The sequence below is a fragment of the Camelus bactrianus genome, chromosome 4 (genome assembly GCF_048773025.1).
Source record: "Camelus bactrianus isolate YW-2024 breed Bactrian camel chromosome 4, ASM4877302v1, whole genome shotgun sequence".
NCBI lineage: Eukaryota > Metazoa > Chordata > Mammalia > Artiodactyla > Camelidae > Camelus > Camelus bactrianus.
In genome coordinates, this window is record NC_133542.1 from 91,034,454 (window position 1) to 91,062,287 (window position 27,834).

Below are 27,834 nucleotides of genomic sequence, written 5' to 3' on the forward strand. Positions count from 1 at the left end.
TTTTCCGGATTTTCAGCTGGGTCTTCCGGGGAAGGAGAGCTCTAGGAGCTTGGAGGTGGGGACAGGGAGGATTAGCAGGGGGCGTGGCCTAGGTGGCGATCGTAGGCGTGGCCTCGGGTGAGTGGGTGGGGCCTGGGGCGGCTTTAGCGGAATAGAGCCCAGCTGCAGCGGGGCTGCTCCCAGGGGCGGGGCCGGTAGGCCCGGGTTGGGCGAGGAAGTAGCCGGGCGGGGTTGCAGGGCACCGTGCTCAGCTCCCACCGCTGGGCGGGCAACAAGCGCGGGTCTGGCGGAGCGCGGCGGCGCGCGGAGAACGCGGGGCGACCGGGAGCGGCCGGGCCCTCGGCGGCGCGCCACTCGGCCGGGCCGGGAGCCGCGCCAGTCGGTGCCTCCAGCCGAGCGCGGTCCGCCTTCCTCGCAGCGATCAGCCGTCCGGAGTGTGACCGGCGGGCATGCTGGACCCACCAGGGGCGCCGCCGCCGGCGCTCGCAGGCCGCGGGTGAAGAAGAAAGCGCGGCCTCGCTTGGCCCGGAGCGAAGAGGTGACCCGGAGCGAAGAGGTGACCCGGAGCGAAGAGGTGGCCCGGAGCGAAGAGGTGACCCGAAACGAAGAGGTGGTCCGAAGCGAAGAGGTGGTCCGAAGCGAAGAGGTGACCCGAAACGAAGAGGTGGTCCGAAGCGAAGAGGTGGTCCGAAGCGAAGAGGTGGCCCGAAGCGAAGAGGTTGCCCGAAACGAAGAGGTGGCTCAGAGCGAGGAAATGGCGACAGCAGGGCTCAGCGTGACCGTCACCCACAGTGAGCAGGGGCTGCCGGGTGGGCTCCGTGCCGGGCTACGAAAGTCTGTGGGTTTGGACACGTGCCCCGAAGCGTGTATCCTTGTGTTTATCTGGCGTCCAGAAGCATGGGACCTTGTTTGTATCCGTGAGGCCGGCTTTTGTACGGGTCTTTTTAGCACACCTTTCCATGTGGCTGGTGTATTTTGACTCAAGCCATTTGGTAGATCCACGTGTCCGTGCTTCACGTCGTGTTCTTGGTTGTATGTGTTAGTGTGTGCCTGCGCAGTTATTGTGGGTCTTTTGCCAGGCTTGTGTTTGACCATGTTGTGTATGATTGCTGTGTCTGGACGTGTGTGCAGGAGTCTCAACTCCTATCTGATTTTTGAATGAGCCGTGGTTCCAAGCATACATTCAGGGCACTCTTTGGGTCTGCCTACTGTTAGAGTTGACACAGATCTAAACAAAGACAGTTCTCCAGAGAGCTGTGTCCGTGAAGTTTCCTCAGGACCAACTAGGGGAGACTCCAGGGCCTCAAAATCTAGGATTCTAGATTCTGCAGTTTTGAGTGACCTTGGGATGTCTTCTTTCCAGGCAGCTTGTTTCTTCTATGTGAAGTAGAGTTGGTAACACCTGTCCTGCTGACTTCATGTGGCTATTGAGCAGGCTCAAGCCTTGGCATAATGCACTGGACACACGTTATCTCCTTACTGTCAACATACCTGGAAAAGAATCGACACACCTGCCCTAAAAAGAAAATTTCTGCTATTGGAGTTCTTTCACTCATTTGTCTGTTTACTGGGCACCAACCAAGTATGTGCCCAGGTGTGCCCAGTGGGAGAGGCCTGAGGGAAAAACAGTTCCTTGCCTATTACAGCAAAGGAGACAAAAATAGTTCCTTGCTCAGTACAGCACAGAGTAGAGGACATTCAGGCCCCAGGAGGCAGATGACTTTTGAAGAAAAGCATGGACTTTGGGATCACATAGATCTGAGGTCAAATTCTGACTTTGGAGTTGAGTCTCATGGGCTGGACCAAACTCACAGTTCGCTTTATGTGTGAAATGGGGGATAATAGGTAGTAACTACTTCATGAGGTTGTTCTGAGGATTAAATAAGATAATGCATGAAATGAGCCTAGTCAGCGCCTTATGCATGTTAAGTGATATTATTTAACGTTAGCTAATATCACTAATATTGCTAGTCACCATAATAAAGGAAATAGAAGTCCTTGAGCAGGTCACCAAAGGAAAGCTGGCCTGATTGGGGCACAGGCTGTTTGTAGTAGGTGGCATATGAACTGGGCCTTGAAGGTTGGATAAATAAAGTGTCAGCCTATATTGGTTTGAGTTTTCTTCATCCAACACTTTTCTCTCCCCAGGCAATGAGAAGCATGACCTTCATGTTATCCCACAAGAAGGCTGTAGTGAACCAGTTGTCCAAGACCTGGCCCAGGTTGTTGAAGAGGCCACAGGGGTCCCGCTGCCTTTTCAGAAACTCATATTTAAGGGTGGGCATTTCTCTTCCAGCTTTGAGTTCTTATGGCTAAAGGGCCTATTTAAAACTGCTTAACCTTATCTAATGGTAACTCAGTTTTCATACTGGACAAATCTTATTTGCTTGTTATTTCATTTATTCTTTCAACAAATATTTATTGAGGACCTTCTAGGTACTAGGCACTTGCAAACATCTGGACAGGTATTAGAGTTGAAGTCACATGAGGGTGGCAGAAATCTTAACCATGAAGCACGTGGGCAGTCTTCCCTGGCTGAGTTAGATCCTCTTCCCATTGTATGTTCACACAGAGTTCCCTACCACTTCATAACTTGTACTGAAATTACTATTAAATAATTGTTTTCATAGTCACTGACCATCTGATTTCTCTGATAGAAAAACAAACTCCACGAGGGCAGAGATACTAGTGTGTACAATGCTCACCATAGTGCTGACACAGAGAAGGTGCTAAACCAACTTAGCAGGGCCCAGACGTGACAGGCCCAGCAGAGGATGCTGATTTCTGCCAGGACACACCCACTCCCATCCTGTTCTCTGTCTTCCCATTCCCACGGGAACCCATTATTTTGGTATCTGTTGGAGCCAAATTTATCCCATTTGATGCCAGTCATAAAGAATTTAGTGATGGGAAGCATTTCTGTTTATATTTCATAGTGTAACTCTTTGTCTTTTCTTTTTCAAAACATTTCATTTCAGAATTGTAAAGGCAGTAGAAGTCCATGTTTCAAAATAGAGAAAAGCACAAAAAAGGGGATGTTCTGGATAAAACCCCTCATAACAATTCAGTCTATTTCTGCCCAGCCTTTTTTTTATTTATCTTGGTACCCCAAAGTGTGGGTTCTTATTTGTGGGTTTTTTTTTTTAAGCTGACAAAACAAGGATCATATTGATTATAGAGTTTTTATAACTTTTTAAAAATAATACTGGGCCATCAACATTTATTGTGACACTGAGACATTGAAGTTTCCTAAAAAAATGAGCTTTAATGCCTACAAAGTCTTCTATTGTACTGATATATAGTTAACCAGTCCCCTATTCCTGAATTTTTGGCTCTTTTCAATTCTCACTATTATGAATAATACTTATTCTGTATAACGATTACTGGGCAGACACACGTCCAGTTATTTGTTATGCAAACATCTGAAATGAAGTTACTGGGTCAAGAAAACTTCTAAAAAGGTTATACCAATTTATCCTCTTCTCATTAGTTGACACACTATTTCCTGCACTCCTGCAGAAATCTATTTTCACTGCCATGCAATTGTTATACTGTGGCATATCTTCTATTTTTCAGGAAAATCTCTGAAAGAAATGGAGACACCACTGTCAGCACTTGGAATACAAAATGGTTGCCGGGTCATGTTAATTGGAAAAAAGGTAAATTGCTTTTTCCACTAGGGTACCTCAGAATCAAATGACTAAGATCTGTTATGCATGTTTCTGTTTGGAAGGCAGAACTGGGGACCCAGATTTGGCTCTGGTGAAGTAGCGCTCTCCAAACAAATGGAGTCTCTGTTTGTTTAGTGCAGTTACCAGTTTTGTTTTCTCAGACCATCCAGCTCCTGTTGGTTAGAGCTTTCACTCTGGGAATTAGGAGTAATTATGCTGCCTCAATAACATGGCTTTTGTGTTGGTGGTGGAATCTCAGTCTGGATAAAAAAGTGCCTAAAGCAGTCTTTACTCACTTGGAGGGGGATTACAAAAGAGAGTTTTGTTAAAAGAAACTTGTAGATTTAAAAAATAAGTACTCTACAAATTTCAGAACCTCTCTTCCTTTAGCCATTCTTTCTCCTAAAATCTCCCACAGGGGTGAACCTTTTTTGACTGGAAAGGAAGGTTCAGACTAAAGAACTGAGGGAGAAAAAGAGCCAGTCAGTGAGGAAAGGGGGTGAGGACAGTACACCCTGGGCTGGATGAGAGAGGGCCATGGCCAGTCCCGCATTGTGACACAATGGAATTGTTGGTCATATGAAGTTCCCTTACTTCGAGTGAGGCGGCTGATTCAGAGTGGAGAGGGGGCAGAGACAGGCAAAGTGGAGGCAAAGAAAGTCTAGTCCAGACTTGGAACTGCCAGGAGACTGGCATTCAGGATTTGGCCACAAAGAAGAATGTGAACAATTTGGGATAGTATAAAAGCAGGAAGCTGCTGGCCACCAATTGCTCAGGTGAGAGAAAGGGAAATATTCTAGATTTCTTGATCAAGGGTTGGGGAGAATGGTGATGGGCAATGAAGAGAACCCAAAGGTTGAGTTTGAAGAAGCTTTAGGACCCACAGTTAGAGCTGTCCTGGGGTGTGTGGAACCAAGTCTGCTTCAAGTCTCAGCTCTCCACCTTTTTGGGCTGTGTGACTTTAGGTTACTTTACAATAACCTCAATTTCATCATCTAAAAGGGTACCTCCTTCACTGGGTTTTGGTATGGATTAAGCAATTAAACAGGTACAGTGCTAAGGATGATGCCTGGCATAGAGGGCAGGCTCAATAAAAGTGGTCATCATTGTCACCATTGTCATATTGAATGACAGTGCTCAGGAATTCCACTCAAAGGAAGAGTAGAATTCGACCTGTCTCACCATTCTGGACTCCTCATGGATGTTCACTGTAATTTATTCACCCTCCAGGCCTCAGTCTGAAGTCTGTTGATGATCAGCCCCCAGCTAAGGTTGAATCTGGCACGTGGATTGGCTTCATTCTCTGAACCAAGCTATCAGGGCCCTCGCCAGAATGTGTACCTAATACTTTCTCTCTAGTCTAGAGTCTCTAGATAGAAAATTTTAGTGTATAACCCTCCAGCTAGCTTTCCAAGAAGCAGCAGAGTTAAGACTATTTTTTTCTAGGTGAGTATTTTAGCCTACTTGTGGTCGGATTTTTTTTCCTGACAGGAGCTATGATTCTTTTATTTACTTATTTATATATTTATTTTATTTTCAATGAAGGGCCTGGGGATTGAACCCAGGACCTCATGCCTGCTAAGCATCCACTCTGCCACTTGAGCTATATCCTCCCCTCCATTCTTGGTGATTATTGACTTCATTTTATTCTTTAACATTTTAGAACAGTCCAGAGGAAGAAGCTGAACTAAAGAAGTTGAAAGATTTGGAGAAGTCTGTGGAGAAGATAGCTGACCAACTGGAAGAGTTGAATAAAGACCTTACTGGAATCCAGCAGGTAACTGTCTGTGGACTTAGACTTTCTACCTTCTCTGAGAACTCTGTGAGATACAAATGTGTGGTTACAAGGGCAGACTTTGTTGTTAGACTCCCTGGGTTCAGATCCTGGCTCTCCCCTTTCTATTACCCTGGGCAAGTTTGCCTTTGTCTCAGGTTCCTTATCTGTAAAAAGGGAGTAATGATGGCGCCTCCCTCTTAGGATTGTTGTGAGGATTAAATAACATAGTCTGAGCCTGACACATACTAAGTGCTTTGTGTTATCATCATTGGTGTTTCCAAACCCCAGTCAGTATTCATTTGTGCTCCTAGGAGAACACCTGCTATGTTAGGATTGTGTATTGTCTGAAATAGAGTAGGTAGCTTCCCTCAGTCCAGTCTGTTACAATGTATTTAGCAAGGCAAAGAACATTGTGTTGATTCATAGAAGGTCTAAGTTGAGTGTGATCTTAGGGTTGGGAAGGGGGAGTGGTGTCATCCTACTCAATTCCTTACGGTATTAGAGGTGGAGTGCTGAAACCAAATAAAGATTAGGAACAGCCCCAAACCATGTTTACTTTTGATCCTTTTATTGTATTGTATTGTATTGTATTGTATTTTTTAATTAAGAAGTTGAATACTTTATTATTAAACTCTTTCTTTCCCTGCAAGGCTGTTGCTTCACTGTATAAAAATGCACCAGCAAACACAGTATACTGCAAAATTAAGATAGTATTTTTCTTCATCTGACCCTGTACAACTAACAAAAACATTTTTCTACTGCCAGTTATTTCCAATGGGAAGATCATTAAGTATTTTGACCCAAATCCAGGGATGGATGTAAGCAAGTTACAATATTATGTTAGGCTTAAGATAATGTTATACTTGAATTACATAATTTCTGTAACTAGTTTTACCACACGTAATTTCAGGAATTCTGAATATTACAACTAGCGCCTAACCCTGAAAATCATAGGGTGCTGTGAAAAAGATGCGTAGTGTTTATCTGAAGTCATTGGGAAGTTAAGGGGTATTTTCTTCTTAAAACATTGTTGCAAGTTTTTTTTGTTTTTGGGTTTGTTTTTGTTTTTGTTTTTGTTTTTGTTTTTGCTAAAAGTTGCTTTTTGAAACTCTTCTATCCACCTCTAATTTAAGACAACTATGCTAGATTAAGTTGTTTCAAACTAGTTTATTTAGGGGCTCCATTTTCACTCCTCCATAGATTTTATATGTTTCTCATATACTTCTTCACTCATTAGTTCATCTAGTTCTGAAGAGTTCCTGGGTGTCATTTTGATCAGTCAACCATCTTCATAACAAGATTTGTTGACAAGTCCTGGGTTTTCTGCTAGAGCTTCATTAATTTCAGTTACTTCCCCTGATGGAGAAGAATAGAGTTCACTAGCTGCTTTCACACTTTCCAAAGCACCAAAGTCCTCTCGTCTGTTCAATTTTGTCCCGAATTCAGGCAGACTACAGTAAACAACATCTCCCAAAGCTTCCTGTGCAGAATTGTTGATTCCTGCTGTTTCAACACCATTTTCTCTTGTTATCCGTTCACGTTTGCCTGTGAATTTATGCAGGGGTGCAGAGACCATGCTGTGGGTTTAGACTGCGGCCTGCACCCTCCACACCCTTGATCCCTTCATTTTATAACAATGGATGTATGTTTGTGTTTTAATTTCAAAAGTAATACATACTGATTGTATGTAACTTTTAAATATACATATGGGCGCTTTTAATATGGAAAATAAACATCACCCGTAAGGCCCTAACTCAAAGATAGCCATTACTAAAAACTGAAATCTATCTTTCCATTTTAAGGAAAAAAAATTGGTATAGTGTTGTTAGGTGCACTTTAAAAATTGTTCTTTTATTGGTTTAAAAACATTTTCCTGTATCATTAAAAATGATCATACTTTTTTAAAACTTGCATAATATTTCATCATACATGACTGTATCATGGTTTACTAACCAGTTTTCTGTTGTTCATCACCTAATGTTATTTTACCATTAACACTTTGATCATTTTTGGACATAAATCTTTTCTAATTGTTTTGGTAGAATAACTTCTTCCAGTTGGAATTGCTGATTAATGTTTATTACATGTTGTCAAATCTGCATCTGTAGCTCTTGGCTTTGATAAATATATTGAGGCACAGGTAGGTTAAGTAACTTGCTCAAGATCAGAAGCCAGTACAGGGCAGTCAGAATTGAAGCCCAAGCCTATCAGACTCTAAACCTTGTGCTCTTAATGTCTGCGTTTTATGTGCGGGTATACTCTGGCGGGGGCTTCACCGGAGCCAGGCCTCCGGAGGCATTTGTAGCCCCAGTAGCCACGTGACATAGTGGCCTGCAGCCCATTACAGTGCTTGGGGTGGCCCAGGGCCAGCTTTTCTGTTTTTCCCAAGAGGTGAAGTTGTGGGCCTGAGGTCTGGACCAGCCTGTTGGGGACCATGGACTCAGGGAATGGCTGCTTCATCAGTGCCTTGGCTTGGAGTTTTCCATCAGCCTCAGGGAACCCTTGAGATAATGCATCATTCCTTTACAGGGTTTTCTGGCCAAGGATTTGCAAGCTGAAGCTCTCTGCAAACTGGATAGGAGAGTAAAGGTGACAATCGAGCAGTTTATGAAGATCTTAGAGGAGATTGACACACTAGTAAGTAAATATTCAGCTGGGAACTAGTTTCCTTTGACTATATTTCAGTCAGTTTTACTCTTTCAGTGTTGCTCTCTTACTGCCTGAGGATACCGAGCACCTGCTGTGTGCCAGACACTGCCAGGTCTTCAGTGAACACACAGAAAGATTAGATGGTTCCCAATTTTTCATGTCCCACCAACATAAGGTTTTTGTCATTTTTATTTATGCATGCTAACATCTAGTCATCATGAAGCTGGGACCAAATGGTCCATGGTCTCATGGTCAGAGAAACACATGGCTCCACTTTCCTGAAATTCATGTGTCTGATACTCCGCTGAGCCCATTACCTACCTATACAGACAGAATTCAGTCGGACCCAGCTCTTGTGAGGCTATTGGGAATCACTGACTCCACATTCCCTCCAACAGATGACACAGTCGTGATATTTCTAGCCTGATGACTCGACCTTGAAGGTGAACTACTCTGCTTGGGATTCGAGGAGGAGGGTGAGGGAGGTTGTAAAGCAGCAGCAGAAGGTGCTTTCCTGCCACAGTGAGCTCATGGTCTAGCTAGGACATAGTATCCATGCACAGGAAACAGTGAAAGGACAAAGTCCATGTTACAGATCTGTGGCCCAGACATCGAGAACAAAGGGCGCTTTTATAGGAATGAGAGCCATGGGAAGGGCCGTGTAGGATACAGACCCAGGGAAGTGATTCCTGAAAATGCACATCTCATTCACATTGGTGACCTGTGGTCTGTTTGATGTACTATCGGTATTAGTGCTGTGTTCTTATGTCATTTTCACTGAAGATTATTTATGTGTCAACTTATTCTTCCATAGATTCTGCCAGAAAATTTCAAAGACAGTAGACTGAAAAGGAAAGGTTTGGTGAAAAGGATTCAGGTGAGTTGTGCGGAAGAACATCACAAAGTGTAATGTGTTGGTGTGTGTATCTGTTCAAAGTAGGGGAGAGTAGAATTGTGTGTGGTGTGGGCTTTTCTGGGTGGTGATTTCTCAGCATAAACCCAGAACATAAGCAAAGAGCTCCTTTTATGTCCTGTAATTAAATTTGGGTTTAAACCAATTGGGAAGAAAGATCGCTGGAGAGCAGATAGGACTGACACGTGACACAATTCCATGTGGACAGGGCCCCCTGAAATCATGCAGTTGGAGTGGCAGGACTTCCTGTCCTCACCCCCCTTTGAGGATTGTTGGCCTAGAGCATCATCAGAAACCGTGGTCTTGTGCTTCCGTCTCCCTCCCCTCCTTGCTTTGGAACCTAGGCCGTCTCCATCCCTGCACGGCCTGTTTCAGCCATAACGAGCTCCCCAGAATGACTGGGCAAAGAGCGTTTTGAGGCTAGAATGGGCAGGGGTTGGCTTGCCTTCAGTGGGCCCTCACTGCCCCCTGCACTTGTCCTTCAGGCGTTCCTAGCTGAGTGTGACACAGTGGAGCAGAACATCTGCCAGGAGACGGAGCGACTGCAGTCCACAAACTTGGCCCTGGCCGACTGAGGTGAGGCAGAAAGATGCTACCCTGAAGAATGGCTCCACCAGCTCTGCCCTCTCTGGAACAGACGTTACCTGATTTCTCCAGGGCTACTGGGGACAAGTGGCCAACTGCCAGTTTCCCTTCCCTTGCACCCGCTCTCAATGAACAAGTATTGTCTACGCGATCTTTAGCACTCCTGTCAGTTTCACACTCCGTCTCTGAGTGTCTGTGCTGCCCACAGCCCGTCTTGTCTGGAGAGGGCCTCACCTGCCCGAGTCTTCCCAGCTCTTTTGACCGTAAGTGCTTTCTTTGGGCTGGTGAGAGCTCTCGTTTGTCCTGGGGTAGTTCTGGGCGTATAGGCCGCTCTGGTCTTCAGTCGGATACGTGAGGCCTTTTTGTCCTTATGATCGCATAGTCCTCTCTTTCAAACCAGAATCACCAGGAGCCTTCATCTGGTTAGGAATGTTGGGAATGGCTCGGAACAGGTGTTTCGGCAGGCAGGCAGTCCAAGAATCTCTCTCTCCAAGTATCTCTTGTGACCTAATTCTGGATCAGCTGGCTGGGTTGTTGGTTCATAGACCCTGTCCTCACCTGCCAGTGACCCTGACCAGCCACAGGCTGTGACCAGCAAATGTCTAGAAGGTTAGAACCCAGAGATGACTAAGTCTCTGCTTGAAACCAGGTCAGAACCGTGGCTTAGGAGGGGGAGAGAAGGGAGACAGAGTGGGTAGAGCAGGAAGGTGGTGAGGGCAACCACAGACTTCTCAGGAGTTCCTTCAAAGGCATTTCTGTTAACCGTGCCCTTCTGAGGCCGTTTCTGTTTTGTGTCCTTTTTTCCCTTCATTATTATTTAAAAACAAATAAAAAAAACCTACCAGTTTATAGACACATCAGCAAGCAGAAAGGGTGTTTCAACTTTTTTTTTGTCTTTTTGGTAGTTGAAGTGTAGAGAAGCAAAAGCCTTCTGAAGTTCTAGTCTAGTTCTGTTCAGTAATGTCACAAGTGGCCCTGCATGCTAGAACTCTTAAACGGGTCAGCTGCTGTAATGCCGTTTTTTTTGGACAGTGCCCAGGAGACAGATTCCCAGCAGGCCACTCTGAGGCCAACCTTATTTGGCAGAGAAGGAGTCAGTGAAGTCCTAGGAATTTAGGGCTGCGGGGGTGGGACTAGGACAGGTTGGTGGCAGGGGTGGACGAGTGACAGGCTGTGGGCCCCACCAGCCCACCCTGACTTTAGTGAGAGCAGTTCAGTATTTATCTGTTTCTGCGTAGTAGCTGGGTGGCCTTGGGCCACAGCAAGTTCCTGTGTGTCAGATACCATTCTCAGTTCTTTAGATGTATTTGTCATTTAGTCCTCACACAGTCTAGGAGGTAGACAGATCCTATCCCTGTTTTAGAGATGAGCTTTGGTAATTTGCTCAAGGTCATAGTTAGTGACAAAGCCAGGACACAAACTGGGCAGTTTAATTCAGAGCCCATATTCTAAACCTCTACCATTTTGCCTCCCAGCCAACATGGGGTTGCTCACACTCTCATCTCCTCCCTCCTTTTCCTTCTGTTTATCTCTCATGATGGTCTCCGCCCTTCCTCTCTGGCCCTCTCCAGTCCATTCTGCACAGAGCAGCCTGAGTGATCATGAGGTACGCATCTTATCATGTCAGTCCCCTGCTTAAAAACCTCAGCGGCTCCCATTTCTCTCGGGGTAAAGGCCAAGGTCCTTACCCTCCTCCCTTCTCATCTGGGGCCACCCTCCTGTTTGCTCTCTGCTGTCAGCCACTCTAGTCTGGTTCAGGTCCTCAGTTGCTCTGTGCCCTCTCCTGCTGTGGGGTCTTTGCACACGCTGTTCCTCTGCTTGGACAGCTCCTCAGCGTCCTTCCCCCTGCCCCTACCCCTTTCCTCGGTAACCGCTGTTCATCCTTCAGAACTTAAGTGTCTCCTCCCGGAGAAGCCTCACCCAGTGTCTGAGAACATATCAAGCCCCCAGGTGATATCCTCTCATAGCTTGCTGTAACTTTTCTTTAAGATGAAGAACATTTACCACGGTCTATGATTTATTTGTGGCATTATTTGATTAATATTTGCCTTTAATGTTAGACTGTAAGTTCCTTGGGTTAAGGAGCTTTGTGTATTTCAAACACATTGTCTGGTTTATAGTTGGTGCTTAATAAATATTTGAAGAATGAATGAATGTTGACTGCACACGTCAATAGTGAAATTTCCACAGCTGCACTCAACCACTGAAGCTCTGTCGGCACTGGAATTTATAACATCAGTAGCCATTGTCTTATTTAAGGGTGGAGAAAAGCTCCCTGAGGCCCGGGCTGCCCAGCAGATGAGCAGAGTGGTAACATGCACATCCACAGGGCATCACTGCCTGGAAACAGGGAAAGAGCACTCCTTAGTTGCCCACTTCCCCAGGACATGATCCGTCCTGTCGCAGGGGAACAAACGCGGCTCTGATCCCACAAACATCCTTTAGCCTCGCAGAGCTGGAAGAATTCTCCCACTCACTGTCTGTTCAGTGAATTATCTCTACTTGTCCCTCAAGGCACAGCTTAAAGATTACCCTCTCTGGGAAGCCATTCATCATCTGGTAGTCAGGACTCTCAGTTGAAAATACCAAGAACTTATTCCAAAGAGATTGTCAAAATAGAAAATGTATTGATAGGATGTCAAGTTATCTCATGTAACTTTGCAAAGTTCAAGGGCAGCTGGGATTCAGGAACACAAATGCTGCCTGGAATCACTCCCCATATCTCTCTGCATGCCAGCATCATTCAGTCAGTCCTGCCTCTTCCACAAAGTGAGAAACATGACTGACCGCTGTCCCCACTTGGCACATCTTAAGGCTTCGCTACCAGAGAGGAACTGCCTCCGTTTCCTTGTTTCCAGTTTAGAAAATCTGGAGACGAATCTTTCGGTCAGCAATGTCCAGGGCGGCAGGGTCACATAGAATAAATAGGCCTTTCGGGGCCCACACTTAGGTTTCAGGGTGGTTCCAAGAGACAGTGGCCAGTTTCCACATCTCTAAAGTGGGGAACTGGGTATTTTTGTGTGGTGTCTGGCACATTGTTCAGACTGAACCTTTGTGATTCCTCATTGTAGGAGTATTGGGTCGCTGAGGAGAAGCTTGGCTGAGCTCTGCCACTTGGGTGTAAAAGGGACTTCCCACTTGGGGCAGAGACTTAGATGTCACCAATATCCACTCTCTTTCTACACTAAGTGAACTCCTAATTTTCAGCTTGGCACATAACCAACCAGGTAAAAATTATTTCCCAGTCTCCTTTTACAAATGTAGCATGGCCAAGAGACTATATTTTAGCCAATGGGATGTAAACAGAGTGCATACATCTTATGGGAAGTATCTTCAGAGGCAGTAGAGTGCCCTTCTTAGCCACTTTCTGTGGGTTGGATATAGACATGATGGCTGGAGTTGGAGCAACTATCTTGGACACTGAGGTGGAAAATGATGAGGATGACAGAGTAACAATATAAAAGGAGCATGAAGTTAGTATACTACATAGGTCTGTGTGTGAGAGAAATTAACTTCTATCTGTTTAAGCCACTGTTATTTTGGCTTTTCAGTCTCTCACAGCCAAACTTAATCCTACATCCTGAAACAAGTTTCTGTTATCAATAGCAGTAGAAGGGTCTGTGGACGACCTCTCGGTCTCTGCCACCTGCAGATCTATCAGCAACAATTCCTGCCCAAGTTCCCGTTTCACTGGTCCAGGGAATGTTGGTTCCTATCTTCCCTGACTCCACTTCCTTCCCAGTGTGTGTTTTCCCACAGAGCATTTCCTGCTCTATCTGCCTTCCCTAGAGCAGCAATCTGAGTCCATGTGAAACTGCTACTACCTGGCCAGGCCCCTCTCCACACTCTTTCCCCTCATCACCACTATCAAGAGGCTCCTCCTATAAAATTTGGCCAAGAGAGCGGGTATTTGACACGGGCTGAGATCTCTGTCTATGGTAGGATTTCTGGATGCTGTGTGTTCCTGTCGGCCACTGTGTGAGTGCATGTATGCTGTGTGTGCCTGAGGTTATGTCTAATATCGACATATTTAACAAGCGGTCGGAGTGGATATTGACCAAAAGAGCAGAGCAGGGTCTGGAAGTTATCCTGCTGTGGGTAGCCAGGATGCAGGGGGACACTCAAGGGCTTGGGAGAGCACCTGTTTTCAACAGTTACGGTCCTAGTTCAATATTTTAATAAGCAGTTCATGTGCACCACGTACACTGCCTGAGTATCAGCCAGGAGGGTGAGACAGGAGTGCTGGGCAGAGTCCTGGGGACAGGGGCTGGCCTTTCAGAGCCCTGACCCCTTCAAGAAGGCAGAAGATGTGTGGGACCTCTAGGGGAATGTGTGGCAGGGTTGAGATGCAGAGATGGAGAGTACATCAGATTCAGAGTAAGGAGGACAGGGCAAAACTCTCCCTCCCCTCCCACCCCAGCCACCTCCCCTGGGTCCCCAAAGACACTGACCCACTTGGCGGGGTTGGGCTGGATCTTTTATTTCATGTCATATCATCTCCACGCCCACCACCATTCTCCAGCCTGAAGCTTCATGGCTTAAGGAGCTCCTGTGTGGTCAGCACTGGCCATCCTTCACGATCTGGATGTCCTGTTTGGTGTTTCTAGGATCACAGCAGACAAAGACGAGGCCACCTCCTCAGGAACTGTCACATACCCTCCAGGAACCCCAGCCCAGTCCATTCAGATGCCCTGCTGACTTCTGCCCACCCACCCAGTGTACAGTGCAGGGCAGGCCCCAGGGGTCCCTGGCACATCCTTCAATAGCTTTTCCCTCTGTACACCCTCCCCCAGGGAGGTTTCAGCTTCATGGGCTTTCAACCACCTCTATGGGCTGATGGCTGCAAATCTGTCTCTGGCCTGGACCTCTGTCTTGAACTCTACTTTTTCCCTCCCTCTGGGATGTCCTGGAGGCTCGACCATCCACAAACATCATTGCCCCACAGCCCTGCTACACACCCCTGCTCCTCTCCCCTTATGGCACCACCAGCCACTCAAGCCTACAAGTTAGAAACCAGCATGTTGCTCTTGCTTCCTCCCTGCCCTGCCCCGGCCACATCCAGTCTCACAGCCTGTCAATTCTACGCCCAATCATGATCTTTTTCTACATTAGGGCAGTGTCTTGCTGCTCTCCTGCCTCTCTGTCGAGAGTGTTGCAGCTTCCAAAGACTTTCTTCTCTTCCATGATCTTACTTGGCTCTGGTGAGCTCAAGGTCTTATTAAGGAAGAAATGAAACCAAATAGAAGAGCTGAGGTACCAGGGTCATGTCCTGGCCCTGCTCACTCTAGACTCATCTCTTACTTCCCCCCTTTATCCTTTAAACTTAATGCTCTAGCATATCCAATTTCTTACATTTCCTCAAATATAAAAATTTTCACTTTCTCTATCTTTCCAAACTTATTTCTCTTGGAATTACCTTCCCTTTTCCCTAGCTAATTTCTTTTCTTTATGGTTTTTGCTTGTGTGTGTGTGTGTGTGTGTGTGAGTGTGCGTGCATGCGTGCGCACATGCGTTTTTAATGGAGATATCAGGGATTGAACCCAGGACCTCATGCATACTAAGCATGTACCTCACCGCTGAGCTATACACTCCCCTCTGCCAAGCTAATTTCTACTTATTCCTCAGGGCTGAGCTGAGGTGTCACCTCCTGGGAAGCCTTCCCTGCCCTTGCCCTTTGCCTGGCACCCACGGTGCCCTGTGCTCCCTGACCTGAGCCTTTGGCATCTGTGCTGCAGTTGGCTGACCTTCAGCTTGGCTTCCCCGTAGGCTGACGGTTTGCCCCAGGAGGCCAGTAATGCTGCCTAGCTTATTCTGCCCTATTGTATCCCCAGTGCCCAGCACATAGTTGGTGTTCAAAAAATAATTGCTGGCTGGAGGAATAAATGAACAAATTACCTAGTCAGTCGGGGGCAGAGCAAGGAAAAGAACCCAGGGTTTCTGCCCCAACCCCCAGCCACCCACCAGTGGGCTTTCTTTTTTTGGAATCGTATGCCTTCTTTTGAATTATACTTGTGCTCATTCTGTTATGGGGAAACGTTGGAGCTCTCTTCCCAGCCCAAGTGTGAAGGAAAGAAGAGGCGGTCAAGTCTTGCTCCTTTCAGACTCGTGTGCACCATAGATGGAGCCCACCCAAGCAGGCCGAGGGGAAGGTGGGGGTGGACTTACATCCGGAGCAAGCAGAGCTTGCATTCATTGTCATACGTGACCCCGTCAGTGCCGCAGACCGGGTTGTATGTCAGGGGACATTTAGGAGGCTCTGCCATGTGCTCACAGAGTGGCTGTGGAAGAGAGGAAGAGAGGGACGGAGGGAGGGCACTCAGGGATTCCGAGGCAGAGAAGAGGGATCTAGGGGTTCTGCTTAGAGCCGGGGGGGCTCCAGGGAGGAGCCAGATTCAAGAAGGCCCCAGTGTGGGTCCAAAGAGCATGAAACCAACCAAGGCTCCTTGGCATGTTTGTGTGTGTGTGCATGACCGTGTGTGTGGCTGTGGCCGTGGGTGTGTACATAAGTGTGTACCATATCTGCTGAGCCCGAGTATGCGGGCCTCTAGGTGTGTGCCTGTGTCTGTGGGCTCATACGCTCCTTCCAGGGTCCAGCTAGAAGCTCTGCCGCTGGTCCTATTGAGGACCCAGGGAGACAGAACCACCCATCATTCCCGGGAGGCCCCTCCTCTCTGGGGGCTGCAGAACTCACCCTGGCCCGCATGACCTACCAGGCCCCTGGTGTGAGAAGGCTGGAGAAACAGGACTTCATTGAGGCTCAGTATGAAAGGGTTTCAGGCAGCCCTGTGGTCAGGGAAAGAAGTGGGCCAGGACTGCGATCAGGGCCTGGGGTAGGGCCTAGGAGAGGGAGGCGGAGCCATGCAGCAGTGATGGTCCCAGGCCCCAGAGACCTGAGTTCTGCATTGATTAGTGGTGCAAACTTTGGCGAAGGGGCTGGGCCTGCCTGGAAGGGCTAACCTGGGGAGCATGCAGGCTCGGGAGGCTACCCTGGCTGCTGTGGAAGCACCGATGATATATGAGCAGGAATGTAAAGAAGAAAAACCCTGGTTTCACACCACAGATGAGGGGGTCCCCTCTGTAGCGGGGAAGGCCGAACAGCAGCCTTGGGGCTAGAATTGCAATAGCCCCCTTACCAGTCTTGAGAAAACGGGCTTTTCTGCCGACACTGGTCCTTCTGAAAGGCAAAGAAGAAAGTATTAGATGATTTCGGCTCTAGGCTCTGGGTCCAGGGGTTCTGAGGACTGCTTCTTCAGGGACTTGCCCCAGCCACTACCCAGTCTGGGATTTCTCAAGGGAAAGCAGTGCACTCAAGCGACCTTGTATTACAAGAACCGAGACAGAAAGCCTCGAGTTTGGGAGATGAAAATCCAGGCTGTTCCATATTAATCAGATCCCACTGGGATTGTTATGTTCCATCATCATCATCATCATCATCATCATCATCATCATCATCATCATCATCATCATCATCATCATGATAATAATATAGTAATAAGGCTACTGTGTATCCCAGGCATTGACAACACATGATCTTGACTACTCGTCACGTCTCCCTGACCCTATGTAACAGGGAGGAGAGGAGGCAGTAGTGGATGAGTGGTCCACTCCCCAGATCCCACCTGCAGGACTGAGGCACTCATTTCCTCAGCTGTCAGGAGTATTAGCTGCTCACATCGCGTCCCTTCCTAGGAATTGCCCTCAGAAAACAGGGCTGCTTTGCCCAAGGTCACATTCCCTACCTGGGAACAGCCCATATCCGATGTCAGGTTAATGTGGGTACAACGATCTGAACTCCTTGTTGCTCTTCAGAACAATGCTCAAGGGCCACCCCCGCTCCACTGCATCACAGTTCCCCTCACCCCTCACAGGTGTTGCCCCATGAGCACTCCCTGGTAAACTGCTTACAGATCCCAGAGTCTGTTTCCCAGGTAAGGTGACCGACCTATGAAAGAAGCTCAGATGTAAAGCAGCACACCAGCAGAGCTGGGATTTGCACACATTCACTCCACAGCCTGCTCATCCCACACACAGTTGTGCCCCATGGCCTCTCGAGGTCTGGATGAACTGCCTATAGAACATGAGCAAAGTGTGATGGGAATGGTGAGCATGATGGGTGGATGAGGGAACGGGAGCCACAGGTGTCAGGAAAGGTGTCTGTGTAAATTGGAGAAGGGCAGGCTGCTCCCTGAAGTCTCTCAAGGGCTGTTCTGGGGCCAAAGGAGAGATGAGCTCTTCTCCACCTCACAGGGCAGAGCCCATCTGCACAAGGAGGCTACAAAGAGGTAGGTGTGGGCTCCAGAGTTTTCTCTCAGTGGGAGCTACACCTTAATGAAGGAGGCTGTCTCCAGAAGTGGAGAGTTCTCCACCCCCGAAGGTGTGCAAGGCTCTGTGGTTTTAGCTTCTCCTGGAGATGTTATTACAAGAGATTGCCAAGGTAGAGGGGAGAAGAGAACAAGGATTGACTTCTAGTGTCCTGTTTAAGCGTCAACTTGCAAATCTAGCTTTGTCACCACCCTGCTCAAAACCGTCCCATGTCACAATTACCCAAACTGGAAATTACCCAAATGTCCTTCAACAGGCGAATGGGTATACAGTGATACACATGTACAACAGGATACAACTCAGCAATAAAAATGAGCAAACATGCAGCAACATGGCTGAATCTCAAAACCACACTGAACCAAAGAATTCAGACACAAAAGAATGCATACCGTGTTTCATCTATGTGACATTCTAGAGCGTGAAAAGTAATCTATGGCAGGAAGAAGTCAGAGCTGTGGTTGCCTCTGGGGGTGGGGTGGGGGCAGGGACTGACCAGCATGAGGGAAATTTCTGGAGTGATGGAAATGTTCTGTATCTTGATAGGGGTCTGGGTTACACAGGTCGTCAAAACTCATTGAGTAAGATTCATTGAATGATAAGATTTGCGCATTTTGTGGGATGTAACTGTTGGGGGTGGGGGACGGACGAAAGCATTAAAAAATGTAAAGCCCTTCCATGGCTCCCTGTCATGAACACTAAGCCCCTTCATCTTATATTTAGGGTCCCTCATGAGCTGATCCCAAACTTCCCCCTGGGCTCTTCCTAGGACACCTCTCCATGCCCCCACACCCCAACTATTCCTCTCTGTTCACTCTTCCAGAACAGGCTCTGTGTTGACCTGTGCTGGTCCCTCTGCCTGAAATGTCCTTACTCCCCTTCTCCTATTAACTCATACCCTCTTGAAAGCCAGGCTTACACACAGACTCCCACAAAGCCTTCCCTAATGTTCTCAGGGTTTCCTGAGCAGGCCTGGACTTGGGCTTCCATTTCAGTCCAGCTGCTATAACTGAATTAGCATAAACTGGGTGGCTTGTAATCAACAAATATTTGTTTCTCATGGTTCTGGAGACTGGAAGTCCAAGATCATGGCGTTGGCAAATTTGGTGTCTGGAAAGAACCCCCTTCTTGGTTTGTAGCTGTTGCCTGCTCACTGTGTGCTTGCCAGGTGGGAGGGGCGGGGGAGCACTCTGGGGCCTCTTTTATAAGGGCACTAGTCCCATTCACGAGGGCTCTGACCTTATGGGCTAATCACCTCCCAAAATTTCCACTTCCCAATACCAACACCTTGGGATTTGGGATTCCAACACATGAATTTTGGGGGCCACAAACATTCAGACCATAGAAGCTTCTCTTCCACCACCATGTGCTATCCCACTCACTGGGTCACTCCTGCCTCCCTACGGACCTGCGTGCCTTGGGGCTGCTTTGTCCCTGCCCCCATGTAGCAGTGCCCTACCAAGAGTGAGTGTTCAGGATTTGACCACTAAAGTGCGTGGGGGGAAGGAGGAGTTCAGAACCCTGTGGTGTCAGAGTTCCTTCCTGGATGACGTGGGGGAAAATTACATTTACCCGCAAGGTTGCCCTTGGCCTTGGTCCAAGGTCTATTCTCAACACAGCAACCAGAGCAATCCTTTTTAACACATAACTCTGTTCACAAACCTACAGTGCCTCCCATTTCACTAGAGGAAAAGCTAAGTTCTCATGTCAGTCTTCAAGGCCTGACCCATTATAGTTCCCAGTTGCCTGTATCATATCTTCTCTTATCACTTGGCACCCCAACCCTGACTCACTTTCAGCCCCACTGGCTTCCTTGCTGTACCTCAAACACCCCAGACGTGCTCCTAACTCAGGGCCTGTGTACTGCCTATTCCCTCTGCCTGAAACCCTCTTCTCCCAGACACCCACATGGCTTACTCCCCTGCCTCCTTCAAGCTTTGCTTGAACCACCTCTGATAGAACTCCCCTGATTTAACTTTGCAACCCTCCCAATCCCCATCACCCTGCCCAATATTTTTCCTTAGCCTTCAACACCTTCTAACATACTGTTTAACATACATTGCACCTATTTTGTTTATTGTCAATTCCTCTCCTTCCTACCCCATTGGATTTAAGATCCATCAGGGCAGTTCTTTTTCTGTTTTGATCACTGTTGCGTTTTAAGGGCTCATAACAATGCCTGATGCACAGCAGGTGCGAGATTGCAGAAATGCCCCAGGCCCTGAGGAGGCCCCACTCCAGCAGCATGTGTCCAGCCCAGGGTGAGGGCTCCCATGTGTTCACATGGCTACCCTCAGGCCCACAACCACAGCCTGACAGAGCAGATGGGAGCTCAGAGGACCCAGACCAGGCTTCCTCCGGCACCCACCACCCTGCATCCAGCAGACTTGCCTATCTTCCTGCAGACAGGCCTGCTCCTTTCTGCCTCCCCGATCTCTAGCCCAGTAGTTGCCCACTGTAGCTTTGAACTAGAACAACCTCCTCCTACTTTATAGCTGGAGACCCCCAGAGGGGAGGGGACTTTTGTAATTCTAGGCCAGAGTTAGCATTTGAACTCAAGCATTGAACAGGTGTCTTTTCTCCTAGCCCAGGATGCAGAAAGAAGGTACATGCAGAAAACCAAGGCCTCCCAGGGTGTTCCAGACCCCTGCCTCTTGCCCCCACCCCAAGCTCACCTACCAACACCAAACCACAGAGAATCCAGGCTTTACCCACTCACCCCTGTCCACAATGAAAAGGGCAGCCAAGGCCAGGGTAACTACCCACAGGCGGACAGCCATGCTGATCCTGGACTGCAGTGGCCTGAGCTGGCTGGGGTCCGGGCCAGGGAAGCTGTTTATAGTGCCGATGCCCACCCTTATCTTATCTGGGGCCAGATGGAGAGGCGGGGAGTGTCACCCAGAGGTAATACCCGCACTCTGGCTTCCAGAAAGGGCTTGCTCTCAGCAGAGCCTGTGGTGGCCTGGGGCTGGGCTGTGGCTGGCAGATTTTGGAAGTGAGGAAAGGTCTGGACAACTTGCAAAGCTGACTCCAGTCCAAGGACTGGAGCAAGAGGGAGAGGGAAATTGAAGTAGAAAGAGAAAAGCAGAGAGAAACTAAGTCGGAGAGAGACAGAGAGATCAAAAAGAAAACAAACCAAAAAGCAACTGGATACAATTTAGAGAAAAAAGCAACTGGAAGGTGGTCAGAGGCAGAGACAAGGGGCTGGAATCATGGGCTCGTTTGCCAATGATGCCACTCACCAACTCTGTGACCTCAGAAAAGCCACTTTCCTTAACTGGACCTCAGTTTACCCATCACAAAGTGGGGATAATAATTCTGGCTTTGTCTCCCTCCTAGCGCTGCTGTGAAGATGTGAGTGAGGATAGCAGATGGGAAAACATTTTGCAGAATATGAAATGAGGTATAAATGTAAATAGAAATTTACTTTTCATTTATTTTTATTTATTTGTACCACGTAGAGGGCAAAACTGACAGGAAAAAAAGGCAAAATAAAGATATAACAAAGAAGATGCCTTTGTGCTTTGCATGTATTCTATGTCCATTTACATTACATTTTTTCTTTTTTGGGGGGGTGGGGAGGTAATTAGGTTTATTTATTTATTTATTTTAGTGGGGGTACTGGGGATTGAACCTAGGACCTCCTGCATGCTAAGCATTGATCTACCTCTGAGCAACACCCTCTCTCCCTATATTTACATTTAAATGGGTTAAATACAAATAAGATTCTGTTCAAGAAAAATCAATACCCAAAAGTCCCCCTACTTACACTATATATATATATGAATAAGATATTTGTTTATCTGCTTTCAAAGAATTTCTGATTTATAAAAAGAATAATAAAATTGTATTTACATATGCATTTCTCTAATTCATTTAGATTAGTGATTTTCAGCTCCATCTGCAGACTAAATTTCCCTGGGGAGAATTTTAAACTGCAGGTGCTGACCCTTACTCTGAAATATTTGAATTAAAGTTCTAGTGTTGTTGTTGTTTTTTGACCTTTTTACTTCGAACGATTTCAAGACTACAGATGCATTGTAAAAACAGTTAAGTGGGAAGGATTCTTGTTCAAGAATAGCCCCTTTGCGGGCTGCAGGCAGTCACCCCTAGAGACTGATAGAAGCCCCAGATCTACAGCCAAGCCCAGCCTGAGGTCCATGACTCAGCTTCAAGATCCTCTTGCCCCTTCTCAGGAATGACTCTGAGGCAGGTGGCAGGTGGCAGGTGGCAGGCGGTAAGCGGCAGGTGGCAGGTGACCTTCCATTGTAGCTGGGCAGAACAAATATTTACCTGTCCTAAGGCAAGAGCGTCATCTCATAAAGGAAGAGGAACTTTAAAGGTCATCTATGTCCTGTTTCCTATCTTCTACTCAGGCCTTCCTGCAGCAGCCCCCCAAGAAGTCACTCATCCTCCAGGGATGGGGAGCAGTTTCATTGCTGGATTTTTTTTTTTAAGGTCTCAGTTTTTAAATTAAATTATTTTTAATTGATGTACAATATTATATAAGTTTCAGGTGTACAATGTAGTGATTCACAATTTTTAAATTCTCTATTCCAATTATAGTTATTATAAAATATTGGTTATATTCCCTGTGTTGTACAATGTATCCTCACAGCTTATTTATTTTTTATACATAGTAGTTTGTACCTCAGTTCCCTTCCCGTATCTTGCCCCTCCCCTCTTCCCTCTCTCCACTGGTAACCACTAGTTTATTCCCTCTGTGAGTCTGTTTCTGTTTTGCTATATTCACTAGTTTGTTTTATTTTTTAGATTCCACATATAAATGATATCATGCAGTATTTGTCTTTACTGCTGGACAGTTTTGAACAGAGTCCTTCCTCGCACAAGAAGTCTGCTTCCTTGAGACTCCTTGGTGCAGGTCCTGGCTTTGTCTCTAGCCTCTTGCACCTGCATGAAATCCAGATGAGCACCTCTAGGCTGAACAGGTCCAGACCCCAACCCTTGCATATGATGAAACTCCTGGGCCTCTCTACATGTCTCACCTGGTCCCCAAGTCTCCCTGCCAGTGTCCCAGGTTAGAGTGAGAAGGAGACAGGGGAGCAAAGGAACTTGTCACCTCCTTTGTTTTGGACATTAGACCTCTATGAATGTGCCAGGAATAGCTGCTGATGGTTCTAGCTGCTTCAAGGAACCAGACAGCTTGAGTACTGTATCCTTCAAAGTCAAGGGCAGCCTATAGGGTTCCGAGCCCACCTACCGCCACCCGCTGCCCAAGGTCTCTGTCCTCAAACAAACAACCTTCCAGATTCACTCACAGTAACAAACTTCCTAATCTGTCCTTCAACCAAAGTGTGAGCCTGACTCCTAAATCCAACTGCTATTGGGCAGCACCCCATGGGCGTCAGTATATCCAAATAAACCTCATTCATTAATTCAGAATTCATTCATTCATTCAACAAGAGTTTAATGAGTAGCTAGGTGCCCAGCTCCATGCTGAGTGTTTGGATACAGCAGGGAATAAGTCAGACAGAAATAAGAGAAATTATGTTGTAAGGTGAGAAAGTGACAAAATGGAAGGAAGCTGTTCTTATAGATGGTGATGTTTGAGCAAGAAGGAGCAGGTCCTGCAGAGATCTGGGGAGGAGCCTGACAAGTGGAGGAACTGCAAGTGTAAAGGCCCTGGGACAGGAACAAGCTTGGCATGGGATAAGCTTAGTGTGCTCAGGAGGAAAGCATCAAAGAATCCATGATGGCTGGAGCTGAGTGAACAAGGAAGTGAGTGGCAGGAGACAGCCAGCTCATACTCAGGTCTCAGCCCAGCCACCAACTCATTGAGTGAACTTGGGTGCATCCCTTCTCTTTGAGCCTGTGCATGTGCTCCCATCTGAGAAATGGACCCACTGATATGTACCACCTCCAGCCTGACTCCCAGGGTGGCTGTGAGGGCCCAGAAGAGGACAGGAAGAGGAGAGACATGTGCAGCCTCTGTGACGCCAAGGAAGTAGTTTGAGTGGAGATTCCTAGAAGCAGAACAGAGGCCAAGCCCTAAAAGTCCTGGGCACCTACACAAGTGCTGGGATCAACACAATAAGGACAGAATAGAGCTCAGGCAGGGCTGCTAGAGACTCTTCCACCTCCTGCCCCAGGTCACAGTGAAGGCCTGGGCCGAGCTTGCTGGCTGAGCTGACGCTCCCCAGCCTCACCCAAGCAGACTTCAGGCTGCCTGCTGAGACCTGGATGGGTGCCCAGCTCCTCCGGCAATACAGCCCCTCCTTGATGACGGCAATACAGCATCCATTAGGTCTGAGTCATGAATCCCGCTGACGGGTGGAGGGGACAGGGGCCTTGTTTGACTTAAACTGGGTAAACTGAGCTCAATGAGGCCCTGGGCCTGCCAGATAGCACAGTCAGCATGACCACCTTGCCCCTGGACCTGGCTTCTCAGCCCACATCCTGTTCCACCCTTCCTCCAGCCCCAGATGCCTGCCTCCTCTCCCCACCCCCCATCTACCTGTTCTGAGCAGCCCAGGTGTGGGCATCCACTCCATGGAGGCCAGGTCTGGACACAGTCAGCTCCACAGCCTGTCCTTCCCTTTGCTTCATTAAAACTATTCAATCTCTATTGACTTGAGGATGAAAACCAAACCCTTTGGCATTGCATAAACATTCCTCCGTGGCCGGGCCTTTGCTGGCCTCTCTAATTTCATCTCTGGCCACTTAGCCCTTCACTGCATCAGACAGAACCACCCAACAGGCTCTTCTATGCCTCCAAGCCTTAGCTCAGGCTACACCCTCTACCCTAAGAAGGAACACCAAAGCCTAGGATAAGAGCGACATCCAGTCCAGGTGTTGTGACAGCAGGACTGAGACTGGAGTGAGAAATCCAGCTCTAACTGTCTCTGTCCAAAGCAGAAACAGTACTTCTGGGGTACCCTGCACTGGGCACTTTTATAGGTTTTACACGAAGGGAGTAAAACTATGCAGCGTGTTGTCTTTGGTAGAGGGTCTGAGCAGGAACACCTGGTGTGTGAGATACTGGGTATCAAACACCCAGAAATGGACATTTTTGCATCAGCCTCCTAACTGGCATCTCTGCATTCCCCCAGTCCCCTTAACAGTCCATCCCCAACAGCCCAGACTTTAACCCATAGATCAGGGCCTGCCCTAACCTACCACCTCAACCTTTTCCCTCAGGGATGCAAATGTTGTTCCTGGCCCATCATGGCTCCTCCCTCAGAAGACCCTTCCTCCCAGTTCTCTCATTCTGCACAGGAATGGTGAGTGCCAAGTTGTGGGTGGGGCCTGCTACAGTGCCTGCTATAGGAGCTACACAAAAAATTAGATGAAAATCGAAAGGACTAGGCCCAAGATAGAACCTGCTAGAGTTCACTTCCTGACTAGGAAAGGTGGGGCATTTTGATGGACAGTCCTCAAAGATTGTATCCAATGGGGTCAGTAGGTCTCCAAAGCAATCTGAGTACCTGTTACCAGGAGAAGGAGGAATATTGCTAGTCAGACAGCAGTCTCAGATGTCACTAAATCTTTCCCATATGCTGATCCCTTACCTGTAGGATAAATTCACTTACAGGATCCCAGGACTTCATAAGGCTGGACCAACAGGGATCCAATTGAAGTCTCCTGATACGGGAGAACTGCTCAGAGGTTCACGTGGGTCAGCTGGAGGCAGCCTCCACAGGCCGTGCAAAGCGCTCTCAGCTAATCAGTGAAGTAAGGGAAGGCAGAAACAAAGGAGGAGCAGTTAAGAAACAATAGTGCAGTGATGGGGCAAGGTCCTGGGTCCTCCTGAAGGAATATACATAACAATATCTTTGAGTTCTGTCAGAACTAGGCCCCCACCCAGGTGGAGGATGGTAACTTCAGGCTGAGCACAAGATTCCTGGAACTCCCGCTCCATTACCTCACCACCGACCAATCAGAAGGAATTCACATACCCTGAAGCCCTTACTCTAGATTTTGCCTATAAAATCTCCCTGAAAAGCACTGGGGAGTTCAGGTTTTTTGAGCACGAGCCACCTGTTCTCCATGCTTGGCCCTGCAATAAACCTTTCTTTGCTCTAAACTCCGACGTTTCAGTCTGTTTTGCCTCACCGAGCTTGGGGCACATGAACTTGCGTTCGGTAACATCCTCAGTGTGGGTCCTAGGAGTCCTGGAAAGTCTTTCCTTCAGGAGACCCTCCTTGGTGGTGGTACACACCCTCCGGAGGCAGGGTGCTCACTTCCAGTCAGGGGCTGCTTTGGGCTGTACCCCACAGGCCTGCAGGCCCTGGACTCACCCAGCCTCAGGACCGAAGAAAAAGCCTGGAGTCAGTGACAGAGACGTCAGTGGTTTAATGAATAGGGGATCTTACATGTCTGAAGCAAGGTCCTGGGGTAACAACCCGCCGTGTGCGGCAGACAACAGGCAGGATAGGAAAGCATTCTTTGCTTCTGCAAGGAGAGGGAGGTTACCAATTATAGGGGGAATTGATGTCAGGTTGGCTCATTGGTTACCAGGGAAACCAGCAGAGAAACACACCTCTCACTGCCCCTTTGATGAGCTCCCTGGTGGAGATGTTCTGATTTAAAGATTAGAGCAATCACTAGCTGGGGTGGCCAGGGGGAGTGAGGTGGGAAGTACATAGGAAAGTCAGTCATGTATGACTGAGTTGGTGTAAGTGAAGCAGGCACTAGTGGAGCAGAGGACGAACAGAGAGCAAGAGGACAGCCATGTTGAGTGGCCAGACCACACAGGCTGTCAGCAGCCCATGGGCGTTGATCCGAACAGGTGAGGGAGCTTCCTGTTCTTCGGCTCAATGGCACTTGATTAATGTTTGCTATGTCGCCATGTGGACAGTGTTGAAGGTGAGGCCTCAGGCCTTGTCTGCCCCTCCCTGGGGATCATTTCCTCCTCAAGCTCTGCCAGCTACCCAAAGACACCCCTCCCCGCCCCAGAAGTGAACAAGGAAGTGAGTGGCAGGAGGAGAGAGCCCCCTCGCCACCCCCCACCAACCCCCGCCACCCTGGCCTACCCCCCCCCCCCCCGCCTTCCCTCTTGCAGGGTGTGGTTTGGGCTTCTGCCCACCTCTTCTTTCCCAATCTGGAGCAAGGGTCCTCAGATCCTCACCAGGACATACTCTTTTTGACACGGTCCAGCCACTGCTATCCCTTCCTCTCTGGGATTCTGAGGCCACTCTGAGGAGGGGCGAGGCTGAGGAGAGACACTGGCAAGATGGAAAGTGCAGGGCTCTGTAGCAGGCCAGCCCTTGTTTGATTGAGGTTCTAGCATTTAGTAGCTGTGTGACCTTGAGTAAACTCCTAAATCTCTCTGAGGGGTAGTTTCCTCTTTCATAACGTAACCAAGCAGTGGCCTCGTGTGTCCCTGGGGAGAAAGCCAAACTCTGACAGCAAGTGTTTGCAGCAAAGTAACAGCTCATTGCAGGGCGCCAAGCAAGGGAGCTGGGGACAAGCCTCAGATCCACTCCAGCTTGGCCTTCGAGTTAGGGGTTTTTTAAGGGGAAGGACAAAGCAGCTGGGGTTAATCATCATCTTCTGACATTTCTTAATCATAGTTTCAAGAGTCAGGATGCCTATGGTTTAGGAGTCCCTGGTCTGGTGGTCAGTGACCCAGGGATCTGTCAGCTCATCTTGCCTGAAGGAACAAGCTGAGTCTGTAAGTTAAGGATGTTATCAACAACAGCAATTTTATTTTATTTTATTAAAAAAATTTTTTTAACAACAGCAATTTTAGTCATCTGATCTGGTTGATTAGTGTCCAGTTAGCACAGGATGGAAGACAGAGGGGACAGGAAAGAATATAAAGTTTTGGATAGAGAGGTTAATCTCAGCAGGGAACTCAGTTTTAGGGGGACTAGGTTTCAATAACAGGGGGGCAACAACAGCTACCCGATGGGATCGCCGGGACACTTTTTGTTAAGTGCTGTAACGAAGCTTCTGGC

The 27,834-nt window shown here is 47.8% G+C and overlaps 2 protein-coding genes across 2 annotated transcripts; one reads left to right on the forward strand and one right to left on the reverse strand.

The window, feature by feature from the left end:
• Positions 1–121: 121 nt before the first annotated feature.
• BAG1 (BAG cochaperone 1) lies at positions 122–11,745 on the forward strand (the record flags this gene model as incomplete). Its single annotated transcript, XM_010967495.3, has 7 exons — positions 122–791; positions 2,149–2,277; positions 3,577–3,659; positions 5,335–5,448; positions 7,978–8,085; positions 8,912–8,974; positions 9,496–11,745. Coding segments are annotated over 7 exons (1,257 nt in total), but the record flags the coding sequence as incomplete, so codon positions are not given.
• A 2,310-nt stretch (positions 11,746–14,055) lies between these two features.
• SPINK4 (serine peptidase inhibitor Kazal type 4) lies at positions 14,056–20,783 on the reverse strand. Its single transcript, XM_045504665.2, has 4 exons — positions 20,634–20,783; positions 16,729–16,769; positions 15,761–15,873; positions 14,056–14,198 (listed from the first exon to the last, which is right to left on the reverse strand). Exons 1-4 carry the CDS (start codon positions 20,692–20,694, stop codon positions 14,153–14,155), a joined length of 261 nt encoding a protein of 86 aa, XP_045360621.1. The 5' UTR covers positions 20,695–20,783; the 3' UTR covers positions 14,056–14,152.
• Positions 20,784–27,834: the final 7,051 nt, after the last annotated feature.

Coding starts and splice junctions, on each gene's coding strand:
- SPINK4 (XM_045504665.2), bottom strand. CDS start 20,694: ATGGCTGTCCGCCTGTGGGTAGTTACCCTGGCCTTGGCTGCCCTTTTC. Junction 16,770..20,633: donor CCTTTTCATTGTGGACAGGG/GTGAGTGGGTAA, acceptor TTTGCCTTTCAG/AAGGACCAGTGTCGGCAGAA. Junction 14,199..15,760: donor AAGCTCTGCTTGCTCCGGAT/GTAAGTCCACCC, acceptor CTGTGATCCTAG/AAACACCAAACAGGACATCC.